This window comes from Cebus imitator, unplaced genomic scaffold (assembly GCF_001604975.1).
Source record: "Cebus imitator isolate Cc_AM_T3 unplaced genomic scaffold, Cebus_imitator-1.0 Scaffold199, whole genome shotgun sequence".
NCBI classification, from domain to species: domain Eukaryota; kingdom Metazoa; phylum Chordata; class Mammalia; order Primates; family Cebidae; genus Cebus; species Cebus imitator.
Genome location: NW_016107514.1, coordinates 816,158 through 828,838, shown reverse-complemented (window position 1 = coordinate 828,838; position 12,681 = coordinate 816,158). Strand labels below are relative to the sequence as shown.

The 12,681-nt window shown below is 38.3% G+C and overlaps 1 protein-coding gene across 7 annotated transcripts in view; it reads left to right on the top strand.

Annotated features, from left to right (window-relative positions):
* Window positions 1-12,681, top strand: part of CHD7 (chromodomain helicase DNA binding protein 7) — a 179,046-nt gene that overhangs the window by 87,469 nt on the left and 78,896 nt on the right. For all 7 annotated transcript variants that reach the window (XM_017547548.2, XM_017547551.2, XM_017547553.2 and 4 more), the window contains one exon: window positions 5,704-6,134. In XM_017547548.2, coding sequence (XP_017403037.1) covers window positions 5,704-6,134 — 431 coding nt within the window. The remainder of the gene's footprint in view (window positions 1-5,703; window positions 6,135-12,681) is intronic.

Below are 12,681 nucleotides of genomic sequence, written 5' to 3'. Positions count from 1 at the left end.
AGGCTGGAATGCAGTGGCGTGATCTCAGCTCACTGCAACCTCCATCTCCTGGGATCAAGCAATTCTCCTGCCTCAGCCTCCCAAGTAGCTGTGATTACAAGTGCATACCACCACACCTGGCTAATTTTTTGTATTTTTAGTACAGACAGGGTTTCACTATGTTGGCCAGGCTGGTCTCCCAACTCCTGACCTCAGGTGATCTGCCTGCCTTGGCCTCCCAAAGTGCTGGGATTACAGGCGTGAGCCACCACGTTCAGCTTAGCACAGAATTCTTTATGTTCATGTTACCTGAGACCTCTTTTTATGTGACACATTCGAATATCCTTAACTTGTTCTCTACTTTTTTGCCTTCTCAATTAATTCATATAGTCATTCAATAAATATGTTTTCCTGGAAATTGTTAAGAATAAGCTGAATAAAACTAGCTGGCATCTAAAAGACTTGAACTCGGCCCTGAGTTCAATAATACTGAGTTTAACTAAGCAGAAAATATTTCAGTTCTTGATTCTCTTAAGAATATTTTTGTGCTTATTTATATCAAATAATTAAAGTTTACAATTATCCCAGTTGACCATTCAAACTAATATCTGCTCATCTTGATCCTCCTCCCTTACAAAGCAGATTTTAAAAGCTTGTTTGTGAAGCATTTGTATGTCTGCAATCACCCAGTCTTAGGCAGGATTTGTTGTCAGGCTGGTTCCTCTGCCTCCCCCCTTCTCTCAGCCTGGGACAGTTTTCAGAAAACTTCTCTGGTCTCAGCCTCAGTAAGGTGCTGTGTACTCTTTCCCGGCAGGTACTATGGCTGCCTTGTTTACTGTGAATTGGGCACTTGATACCAAATGCATTTTCATTCTTATCAGTGTCATTGTTACAGTCTCAATAGGACTTACTGAACCTTTGCTAAATGCTCTTTTGAATCATTGCACATTCTTCTGGCTGAAGATCGAGCTTCAGTCTTCATACCAGAATTCCTTTTTTGAAGAGTGTAGAGGGGTCAAGAACCTGGGGAATACCGGAAAAAATAAAAGTTAAGAATGTCTGTAATAGAAGTATGTCTCCAAAGCCATTTTTAAGATACCAAATAGTACGTTTCAATCTTAAATGACTACTTGATATTTGTATTTTCATGAGCCATTTAAGCAATAGTTTAGTGTTCTTAAAGCTTGTATTCGTTGTTATGTGGGTCATAATTGGCCTGCCTCTTCTTCACCAGAATCTTATTTTCTCTGAGAGCACAAGTGCCTCCTCCTCATTGCCTCCCTTTAGCTTAATTTGTGGGGAGGCTTTTGTTTCCATAAATACCATGCTATTCTGGTCTGCTTGGTACCATCTTTTCTTTTTTATTAAGCATTATTTTGATTTAGGCTTGTTTGTATGTAAACAAACATGTAAATACGTTTGTCTATAAATAAAATATCTGTCCTTCAGTGCCCTGTATTACAAAATGTTGCTTTGCAGAGATCATACATGTTGGAAGCATTGCACACACTTTAACATTGCATCATTCGCTCATGCTATACTCAAAATTGCTAACAGGCTGAGGCTTCAGCAATATAATTAAGGCAAAACATGATCAAATTAGATAGCTTTTTAAGCCAGAAAATGCTGATGTGTTGTGGAAGAAAAGGACATTGAAATAAACAAAAAGTTTCTTTTTTACATATCTTTTCATTTTCTTTGATGATTCTCCTGTGCTTAAAAGAAGCAGAGGGAAGCTCCCGCTTCCCCCCTCAGGTCTCCTTTGGTTAAATTTGCGTCTTGTCCATCCTGCTGTTTTATATATAACTTAGTTGTATGTCATTTCTAATTTAGATGTTATGGACAATGGAGTTAAGGAAAAGGACAATTGTCTTTAGCTTGTAGTAATTTTTTTCAACAAAACACACATACCTTGGTTTGTTTTGATTTGTAGTTTAAGTATCAGTTATGCTGTTTAAGTTCCAAAAGTTCATGGCAGTCTTTATATATTTCATAATGTTCCAAATGGCATAAGGAATTATAATAGGATATATGTCAAACAGAAAGTTTGATAGGATGTTATTTAAAAATACCTTTGGTATCTAACATTCTCCATGTTTGCTCTAATAAGTGAGAGGTTTTAGGAATGCCCTATATGGTAATATCAGATGTTAATGGCATTGATTACCTGTCAGGCAGTGGGAATTGATGGGAAAATGTCTGCTGTAAAATTAAATAGCATTAGAGAAGACTGTACCATGCATCTGGTGGAGTGGGGGGTGTGGGGGGGCGGCATGGCTGGGCCTGGGAGACTTTGTCAGGGTATTACTGGGAGCTCCAGGTTTTTTTCCCCACATGATTAAGGCAGGCCATCTGTTCTTTGTTAAATGTTTACAAAAACAGCTTTTCTCTAAAAGATTTAAGGAGATGTGGGTCTGGTAAACACTATATTTCTGAGCACCTTTTTCGCCCTATTTTAGATAGTACTAAAACATAATTCTGCTGCATATCAAACAGAATTAGTACTTTTTTGTATTTTAGCTTCACTTTTTTCCTCCTTATGCAAGATTAAATTTTTTACTGAGTTACTAATTTATGGCTTCATTTATTACTAAAAGGAGCATCTAACATGATTTGTATGCCAAAGTGTGTAGATTTTAAATCTTTTTTGCATTATGTGTTTTATGCTTTTTCTAATTCATAAATGTGTACCAGGGAATCTCATTAGAAGCTGGTGTTTTGTTACTGGAGCGAATGCCATGCAGATTAAAGAAAGGTAAACATACCTGGTATTAATTCTCCATTCTAAGTTTTAATCATTGTTTAGACTTTGCTCTTTCCCTGTCTTGCCAGGAACAACTTTTTCTTTCATTTCCTGAAAAATAGCTTGTCCCAAATAAGTTTGATCTCTGTGCCCTGTGCAAAAAAGATAGGGCTTTTTCCTTTTTAATTACATCAGGTAATAATATGTACAAACTAATTTAACTTACGTAAACTAAATAGAAAACAGCTAAATCGGTCCCATTGATACTTAGGTAATGATAATTTAGACAGTGCCTTTGTTAACGTGTAAGAGTGTTTGTGAGGAAAGGGTAGAGGGGCCGAGGGTAACTTTGGCAGTGTTTAGTTAACTGTGTTATCCCTGCATGGAAATCTGCTCATGTACATCTACATCTGTGTGTTCTTGAAACTTTAACCTTGCTTCTGTGTTTTCCTATATATCGTTGCTCTTTTTTCAGCCTCATTCTCCCTTAGCTATGGCCAGGAAAGGGCAATAGGTGTTTTAAAATTTTTAAAAATGCCATGGGATTCTGGAAGAAACTTCGGAAATCACATTATTTCCTAAAAAATTAGGAAATAATATGTACAAACTAATTTGACTTATGTAAACTAAATATAAAACAGTTAAATCAGGTTCCATTGATACTTAGGTAAATTTTATTTTTTATAAACTTTATTTCTTAGAGAGAGGCTGAAGTCACCTAACCCAAAACCTTCATTTTGCAGAAAAAGAAACTGAACCCCAGATGGGTGAAGTGATTTTTCCCAGATGATACATGAGTAATGGTAGGGCCTGGACTTGAATTTTAATCTCTTAACTCAGAGCTCTGGGCTCTTTCTCTTAAACCAGTGCAGCTAGAGAATTAAATGTAGGTTTCCAGGCGGGGTGCGGTGGCTCACGCCTGTAAACCCAGCACTTTGGGAGGCTGAGGCCGGCAGATCACCTGAGGTCGGGAGCTCGAGACCAGCCTGACCTACATGGAGAAACCCCATCTCTACTAAAAATACAAAATGAGCCAGGCATAGTGGTGCATGCCTCTAATCCCAGCTACTCGGGAGACTGAGGCAGAAGAATTGCTTGAACCCAGGAGGTGGAGGTTGCGGTGAGCCAAGATCGTGCCATTGCACTCCAGCCTGGGCAACAGGAGCGAAACTTCGTCTCAAAGGGTGGGGGAAAGGAGGTTTCTGTAGTAAACGTGGCAGGTTTAGTGAGAACAGTGTAACCACCTCCTTTTCAGGCAGTGATTTTTTTTTTTTTAAACGTTTTTCGGGTCACTAGACACTTCAGAAATTGAGTGAAACCTGTGGAGTCTTTCCCAGAAAGACTGTGTAGAAGATGTTAGGAAGAGGTGGACAGAATCAGAGAGCACTAGATTTAGAAAACTGGATTCAAATGTTAGCTCCGTCACTAACTGTGTGGCTTGGGGTGGCCACATTACCTTCTTGGACTTTTCTTTTCTGAAAGATGGGGGTAAATTATCACTTTTTTGTTGTGAGATTCGGGTGAATTAACACATCTAGCTAATATAACCTAGCTTGGTACATGGCATCAAATAGCTGCTCAATAAATATTAGGTGTCTTGGAATCGAATGTACAGTATCTATATTTTAATGTTTTATTCTAATCTTCCTCCTTTGCTCGTAGTAAGCTTTGGCGTGTACATTAGTCACGAGGCTCTGCAGATGTGAGCCTGGGCTCACCTGCCTTCCTCTCCTGTAGGTCGAGTGCTGAGGAGTAAGAACTCTGGAGCTATTGGCTTTGATGTCAGTCTTAGTTCTGTCACTTAACATCTGTACATTCTTGGGCAAGTTACTTCATCTTAGAGTGGCAGTGTCTTCAGCTATAAAATTTGAAAATCACCTAACGCTTAGGGCTGGTGTGAGGATTGAATGGTACCATGGGTGTAAAGCATATGCCTGGCACATAGTAGATCGTTTATATTACAGTTAGTGTTACATGCCAGAAGAAGCATATGAAAAAGACAGGAAATGAGAGACATATGTAGATTTAACATTTTCAAGTATTTTGTTGAAATGTAAAGGTTCATTAGATGTCATAATTCACGGTATAGATGATAATCCAGCCAGCCCTGCCCGGGTTTGGATGGTAAGCCATGAGGGAGGCTGTCATGTGCAGGAGTCACCTCCTCTCATCTTGACTGACCACTCAGAATCCCATCCCAAATGTGGGTATTTTTCAACTCTATTGAAGACAGTCTCTGGGTGAATCCCAAGTGAATGTCAAGAATCTCCTACAAGGCATGTCACATTAATTTAATTGGGTTCTCTCTTCCTTGGTGAAATTTTGAAATACGAAGGTTAAAGAGGTTTAAGAAAAACATTGTCCACCTTTCATGTTAATGCAAGAGATTTAACCAATCCAAAATCATTAATTGTTGGTATATGCTTTTAATTTGATATTTTAATGTCATTTAAACCAGAAATGAGTTGTATTGTGTAAGATTTACGTGTTATGTTTACACTTTTATTTCAGACTTTCACAGTACTAGAATCTTGCAATGTTCAGTATACTTGTTCTTTTTAAAAATGGCTAAATTATATACCTTTAATTTGAGTTTCCATTCTCATATGGGGCTAGAACTCCACTTAGATTTATTCTTTGTGGCTTAGCTTTGCTACTGTTTTGCCATTCACCATTTTCATGTAGGCTGTTTAAAAAACAGACAATGTCTTCAGTTGAATGAATTTTTACTTCCTGAACTGATTTTTTTTTTTACTGTATTAACTAAAGTGATATTTTAAAACTTTATTGTTTAAAAGATTGTCTCTTAAATAAACATACTATTTTTTGGATGAGAGAAGATGATAGATTCTACAGCTGTATAGTTGGAAAAAAATTTGCTACTTGAGTATAGAATAAGTTTCAGGAGCATCAGCCACTTAACTTTCAGTTCTTTACTATGAAGAATGAAACTAATTTCAATTCTTATTTGTGTCTCTTAGCATTCGCCATCGGAGCCCTTTCTAGAGAAACCAGTGCCGGATATGACTCAGGTTAGTGGACCGAATGCTCAGCTAGTGAAGAGTGATGATTACCTGCCGTCAATAGAACAGCAGCCACAACAAAAGAAGAAGAAAAAGAAAAACAACCACATTGTAGCAGAGGATCCCAGTAAAGGTTTTGGTAAAGATGACTTCCCTGGTGGGGTAGATAACCAAGAACTAAATAGGAACTCACTGGATGGGTCCCAAGAAGAAAAAAAGAAAAAGAAAAGGTCAAAGGCAAAAAAAGATCCGAAGGAACCGAAAGAACCCAAGGAGAAAAAAGAGCCCAAGGAACCCAAGACCCCGAAAGCCCCTAAGATTCCCAAAGAGCCAAAGGAAAAGAAAGCAAAAACTGCCACGCCAAAACCTAAATCCAGCAAAAAGTCAAGGTAGGCTGTGGGCAGAAGCAACGACCACAAAACATTGATAGTACAGAAATAAGAACCAAGTAGTTACAGCCTATGAAATGGGGGGTGGGAAGGGACACATTGATTTTTGTCATTATTCAGCTGCTTTCTCTAATATCCAAACTAAAAAGCCAAGGCTTTTATGCATTCTGAAAGTTAGGACTTAATTATTATGAACTCTTGATTTACAGACTTTACTGGATAAAAATTAAAAATAAATTTTTTATGTTTTTGTGAAGACTTATCATTTAGCAAATGGAATGAAGTCAGCAGTATAATTATGTGTAAGAATAGACCAGCAACCTCATTTTCAGTGATGATACCAAACTGGACAGGAAGGATCATAGAAGAAAGGTCACTATATTTCACTAAGCATTCCAGCCCTTCTTCCCAGAGGTTGAACCAGGATTGTTGGCAGCGTAAGACTTCCAGGAGCAGGATTGGAATCCTGGTGAGCAGTGCAAAAGAAATCAAATAGTACTTGTCCATTGGATATGTGTTCAAGAGTAACATGAATTTTAGGTTCTAGGGAAGACCCTCTTTCACCCCATACTCCCCCGCATCAATTCTCTGACTGCCCCCCAGCAAAGAAGCATTTTTATTCAGTAAGAAAAGCTGAGAGGAGAAGACATTGAAGACTAATTTTTTTCATTTGTACTGAATGTTTCTTACAACTGTTCTGAACCAGTTCCAGACATCTGAATCTGTTTTTCAGAATGTGGCTCATGTTAGAAAATATAGTTTCCAGATGGAACTATGGTCAGCCTTGGTTAATCTGAATCTGTTTGCAAACTCCATTAGAAAACACTCTCCACCCCATACCCTCATGTGCACGTGTAAACACACACCTGTGCATGCACTCACAGTCAATTCTGCATTTTCTGTGACCTTTTTGAGATTGCTGCTCTGTGTGTGCATGCCCAGGTACACAAACAGAGGAGATTAATTGTGTGACTAGAAAGATGTTGCCTTGAAGTGAAAGCACAAACCTGGACTTGAAGCTTCTGCTAAAAATAATCTAAATAACTCCAAATACGTTATTATGCAGTGTTTTAAAAGTTTGAATCATAGCCATTTAGGAAATTTTGCCCTCAATATTTTTTATGGTGCCAAAGTAACTGAATTATATTCACTAACTCAGTCTTACAGATAATTTAATATTTGCATTTACTTGTGAATTTTCTGTGATGCCTCAGTGTGTGGTCTCCTAATTGAAAACCATCACTTTTTTTTTCTCCTTGTGAACATTCTTTTAAACTTAACATATTATAAAATCTGTTTTATTTATTTAAGAAATATTTTATTAAGTGCTTATTATTTGCAGGTACTGTTTTAAGAGTTAGGGATGTAAGGGTGGGGAAGAAAGACATGGGTAGAATTTTAGTTTGACTTTATGAGGTGGTTTAAAAATATGTAATTACCTAAATCTAAGTATTATGCTTTTGGTAGGAGAAAGCATAAGCATATTTCTCTAAAAGAGAAAGAAATCAAAGCAAAAATCTTAAAAAGAATGTAATTTTTTTCTTTAACCTAAAACATAGGCATCTGTGTTCTAAAGAAGTTTTCTAGAGCTCAGGAAATACATCACCAGTATTAATCTTAGCATCAAGATATATATCTGATTCTAGTTTTCATATTAATGTTTATATTTATCACCTAATAGTAAAAATTTATTAAAAAATGAAAAGAAAAGAACACTCTATATTGAATATTGTCATGGATTTCCAAGTATATCCTTTCAAGTTCTGAATGTACATCAGACTGGTCCTATGTTTAAAAACTTACTTAGCATATCCTTACCTCCTGTAGACTCTTTTGGGGCAGGTATTAACATGCTGTATTTAACAATGAAATTTGTTAAAATTTTTCCAGCTACTGTAAGAAACTCTTTGAAGCTCGGAGCACCAAACCTAGTCAGTCCCAGGCATGCCATGTCTTCTTGGTACAGATATAGACCCTGTGTTTATCCACTAGAGAAACATTCGGGGCAAGCATCACAGGCTTGCTGTCCACACTAAAGTATGAATCAGAGTCTGTCCAGAGTGAAGTGTTTGACGTTGCTGAATCTGAATTTTGGCTTTGCACTAGAGTCACAAGCTTTTGGTATTAAGAAAAGAGTGTATTTTCTCTGAAAAAGAGTGTCTAGTACCTTCCCCGTTCCTGCCACTTTTGACTAATAGTCTCAGTCAATGCCTGCTATAGGCAACAGTTATTTTTACCCCCAGTGGTGTGAAAATAATTGGATGGAACACATTTGATGAGCCTAGGGATGTACAGGTTAAAAGGGAACTGCTGTAATGTGGCCCAAAGACTTAGGATACCACACTGAGGGGCAGGGCGCAAAGAGTGTTGGCAGCCCCTCTGTTAGCCCTGGTCACTCGACCACTTATAAGGCCACTGCTGCTTTACAATGAAGTGTGGTAAGGACATTCCTGGATTTCCCTGTTGTTGACAGTCAAACAGGGGTGGCTGTCCAAGCATATCGTAGTTGAATTGAGGTTTTAAGTAAATGAACAAACCAGACCATTATTTTGTTGAAGCTCATTGTTTCTCTTGATCTGATAAATTTATTGCATTGTGGTCTCGTTCTACTAAGTTTAGAAAGGAAACAGCATCCCTGGAGCAAGGATAACTAGAGTGCATACAACTACATGTAAATTCTGAATAGCATAGTAGAATAATTATGTAAATTGAATATGCAGTGATGAAGGTAATAGGGGGTTTGGGTTATGTTAGCACTGGGTTTGAATTGCCATAGCAGTTTGCTTTTAAGCACTGGAATACAACAGTGGCAATTTTGTTTTGCAAAATGTTATGTGATACCAGTTATTTCCATCCTTGAATAAGTTAACTTGATGAATTTGTTTATACAGAAAATAATTTTCCTACAGAGAGCTAAAATAAAGGGAATAAACAGAACTGAAATGAAAAATTTAACATGGGACTGCTCAGACCTTTACTCTGCAGCCCTGTATGCCGTATCATTGCTGTGTTTTGCAAACAAGTGCTGTTCTTTGGGCGGGAGGTAAAGGAAGTGCTCTGGGTGCTCGGGTGCTCTGGCTCTCTCTGTGCTGTGTCACTGGCAAGGAGAGAGCTTGGTCTGCGTCACTCACACTCACCATGGTGAAGGACATGTGAAGGCTGGCTGTTGTCATGGGCTGATTTTCCTTGTGTGCCTCCTCACTGCCTGGCACCCCATCTTGTTCTGTAAAGTGGCAGAAGCTTGAATTTGTGGCCATTCCCAGAGAACTGGCCTTTTTGACAACCAAAACATAATCATACATGACTTTCCCCTGCAGGAGGACCTACAAGAATCTACCCAGAAATTGTTACATAGAGCGGTGGTGAAACAGGAAAAAATGTTCAGCATCACAGAAAGACATGTAAAAACCTTGATGAGAAAAACGGGCCACATTCCTCTTCTCTAATCAGGCTGAATCCTTTTTCCCTTTCCCATTTTATGTTAAGTATATATTTTTTCTATCCATTTTTCTAGTGGTCTCCCCAGTTGTCCTTACAGCTTTCAGATATTGGTTGTTAACACTGAAAATAACAGCAAAGACATTTGTGGGTTCGAGAGGATGCCGTTTTGCATATGGAAGGATTCATGGAGCTGGAATATGAGGATTTGCATCCTTTTCAATGCATTTTCTGTTGTGCATGCATGTGCCTTGTGAGATGAGAAAGAATTTGGAGGAAGTGCTTCCTTTGAATGACTCTTGAAGGATTTAGTGGTCCATTTAGCTATATAAAGATTCTTTGAATGTACAGAAAGAAGGGAACTTGGCCAAAGATTGTGACTTGACTACTGAAGCTTAAGTTAAATGAAACAACACAGACTTGCTGCTAATGCAGTTTCTAGGAATGCCTTTCATTCCTTGCTTTCTACTCTGTCCCCAGTGTTAAACTTAGTAGAAAATTAAATGTTATTTTTCAATTAAGAGTGAAGTTTTATTTTTAACATGCTGTTCTTATTTAAAACACACACACACAATATATGAAAAACATGTGACGGTGCCTTTTGCAAATCATACTATCGTTATCATTAATAGTAATAGTAATAGTATCTATGTAGCCACTTTCTCTGAGGAACTCAGCTTTTCAAATATTGTTTTCTCAGTTACGAGCTAAAAGAGTAGCAGCACTTACCCGAGCAATACTTTTATTCTGGCCACCAAGCCCAACGGTGGCATATTTTTATAAACTAATACATATTTTATGGTTTACTCTTGTATCTGTAAAATTTCTCAATAGAGATTAAGCACAAAAGTAACCCATTATGTCAGTTGTACTAATAAATACAAAAACCCAGGTAGTCAGATATCTTCCTGGCAGGTACGTGGGTAATAAAATAAATTAAACCCACAGCCTTTCTTTGATTTTTTTTTTTTTTTTTTGGAGATGTTTGTCCTGTTGATTTTCTTTTTCTTTATTTTTCTTATGTGCTATGATTTACCATTTACTCTTAATGCAAGATGTTGGAAATTTGAAAAGACAGAACTAAGTGTTTTAGACCCTGTGCCTGGTGGAAGAGGGTAGAGATTTCTTACACGTGTGGTGATAAATGAATCTTTGGGCTGTTTCATGAACATCGTGCAGCTCTGCCCCCGACCTGTCCTGCCCACTCTCTGGTTCATTAAATCCAAGCTTGTGCTCTCTTTCCTGATGTTTAAAATGCTGTCTTTTCTTCAACAAAAGGACCATAGGATCTTTTAAATCCCAAATCCTTCTTTCCTTTAGGGGAACCACCTCAAGGCCTTACTTTTGCCAGCCAGCAGCAGTGGCCCCATTGTGGCCCTTCCTCTTATTTGATTTTATCTTAAACTGGCTGAGTAAGCAGGGTGAGAGGGTCATCAGCTGCTTGCAGGGTGAGAGGGTCATCAGCTGCTTTTAGTACAGACCCCGGTGTCTTTGACATGTGTGGTTCAGTTCAGATCCATCAAGGGAAGAGAATGCCTAGCAACATTGACCTTGAAAGCAAGTGTGCCAACTCATGGTCTGTGCCAGATGCAAGGTGGGCCACATTGGGCCTGGTGGAAATTTGTTCTGCCCATCCAGTGAACTGCAGTGGACTCCAAAGCAGTGGCCTGTTGCCACTCTGGTTTATATGGGAGAAGGTGGTGTAGACCCCACTTTCAACTCTCACTTTACCCATCAAATGTAACTTCAGATGTGAGGAGGCTGTGAGCCACAGTGGGATGTTAAAAGTAGGTTTTTCTGGAGGCACATTCCTTGAAAGTCTTCAGTGGAATTTTAGGGTTTAGTGTATGTTGCCATACAGTAGATGTGGTTACAGTGTTAGGGTTGGCAGGTAAAGAGCAGAAGGAATCATAGGCTGATTTTATCTTTTATTTAAATAAGTCTGTATATGTGGAAATGAAATCCTTTTGAAAAATGAAATTCTGTACAAATGCAGTTTGTACCTGATATGTAAAGATCTTCATGTTAGTTGTCCTCTGCCTAGACAAAGGCCCCCTTGAGTCTTTGGATGCTTGTGCAAAGCTGCCGTGCAGATCATCAGTCATCTGAAATGCCAGCCCTCACTTCAGCTACATTTATGTAGAAGTCTATGTGACTTAGCTTTCAAACATTAAATAGGAAATTGAGAGTGTGAATCAAGAAAATAGACGTTTTTTTAAAGTTAGACAATACCCTTAAACTTCCATAGAATACTAATTTTATATGTTGCCCTGACTTTGATAGGAATAATATAATTTTGCGGGAAAGTTTGACTTCTTCTGTTGGGGTGGATGGTGATAGTTTCTTCTTTGTGGTTTTACCATTTAATCTGCTGAAGTTTCATCTCACCTGTGGCACCTGATTGACATGTGGACAGGCAGCATGGCTCATTTGTTGTGTTAGCCTCCCTGGCAGATAGACCATAATGGTAATCTAGGGAGGGGGTTCTGACTGCCAAAGTTACCCTCACTCGTCCCCCTTTCTATTTCATAGGATTGCTATGTATGAATAAGAGTGGCATCTTAAAATGCGACACAGGTAGTCAAATGCGTGCCTTACAGTTTTGCACTTGGAAAGATACACTATGGTAAAAGGCCATTGTAAGGCATACTTTTGCATCAGTTTTGTAGTGTCTAATTGGTTTAATTCTTCATGTTATGTCCAGGAAATGGAGAGTGTGAATCAAGAAAAAAGGCACTGTTCTTTTTTAAGTTAGACAATACCCTTAAACCCATTAGAATACTGATTTTATGTGTAGTCCTGACTTCAATAGGAGCAATATAATTTCATGGGAGTTTGGCTTCCATTATGATGCCAGGTGATGCCACGTAGCCAAAATGTTAATGTCTGTGTTAAACTTCTATGATCAGATAACACATTAGCTAACTAGACTTCTTTTCCATGTTACTTCTGGCAGATCTGAATTTAATCCATAAAACTTGGTAACTTGTAGATTTCCTTCCTTCCTTCCTTCCTTCCTTCCTTCCTTCCTTCCTTCCTTCCTTCCTTCCTTCCTTCCTTCCTTTCCTTCCTTCCTTCTTTCTTCCTTTCCCCTTTCCTTTTTCCTTTC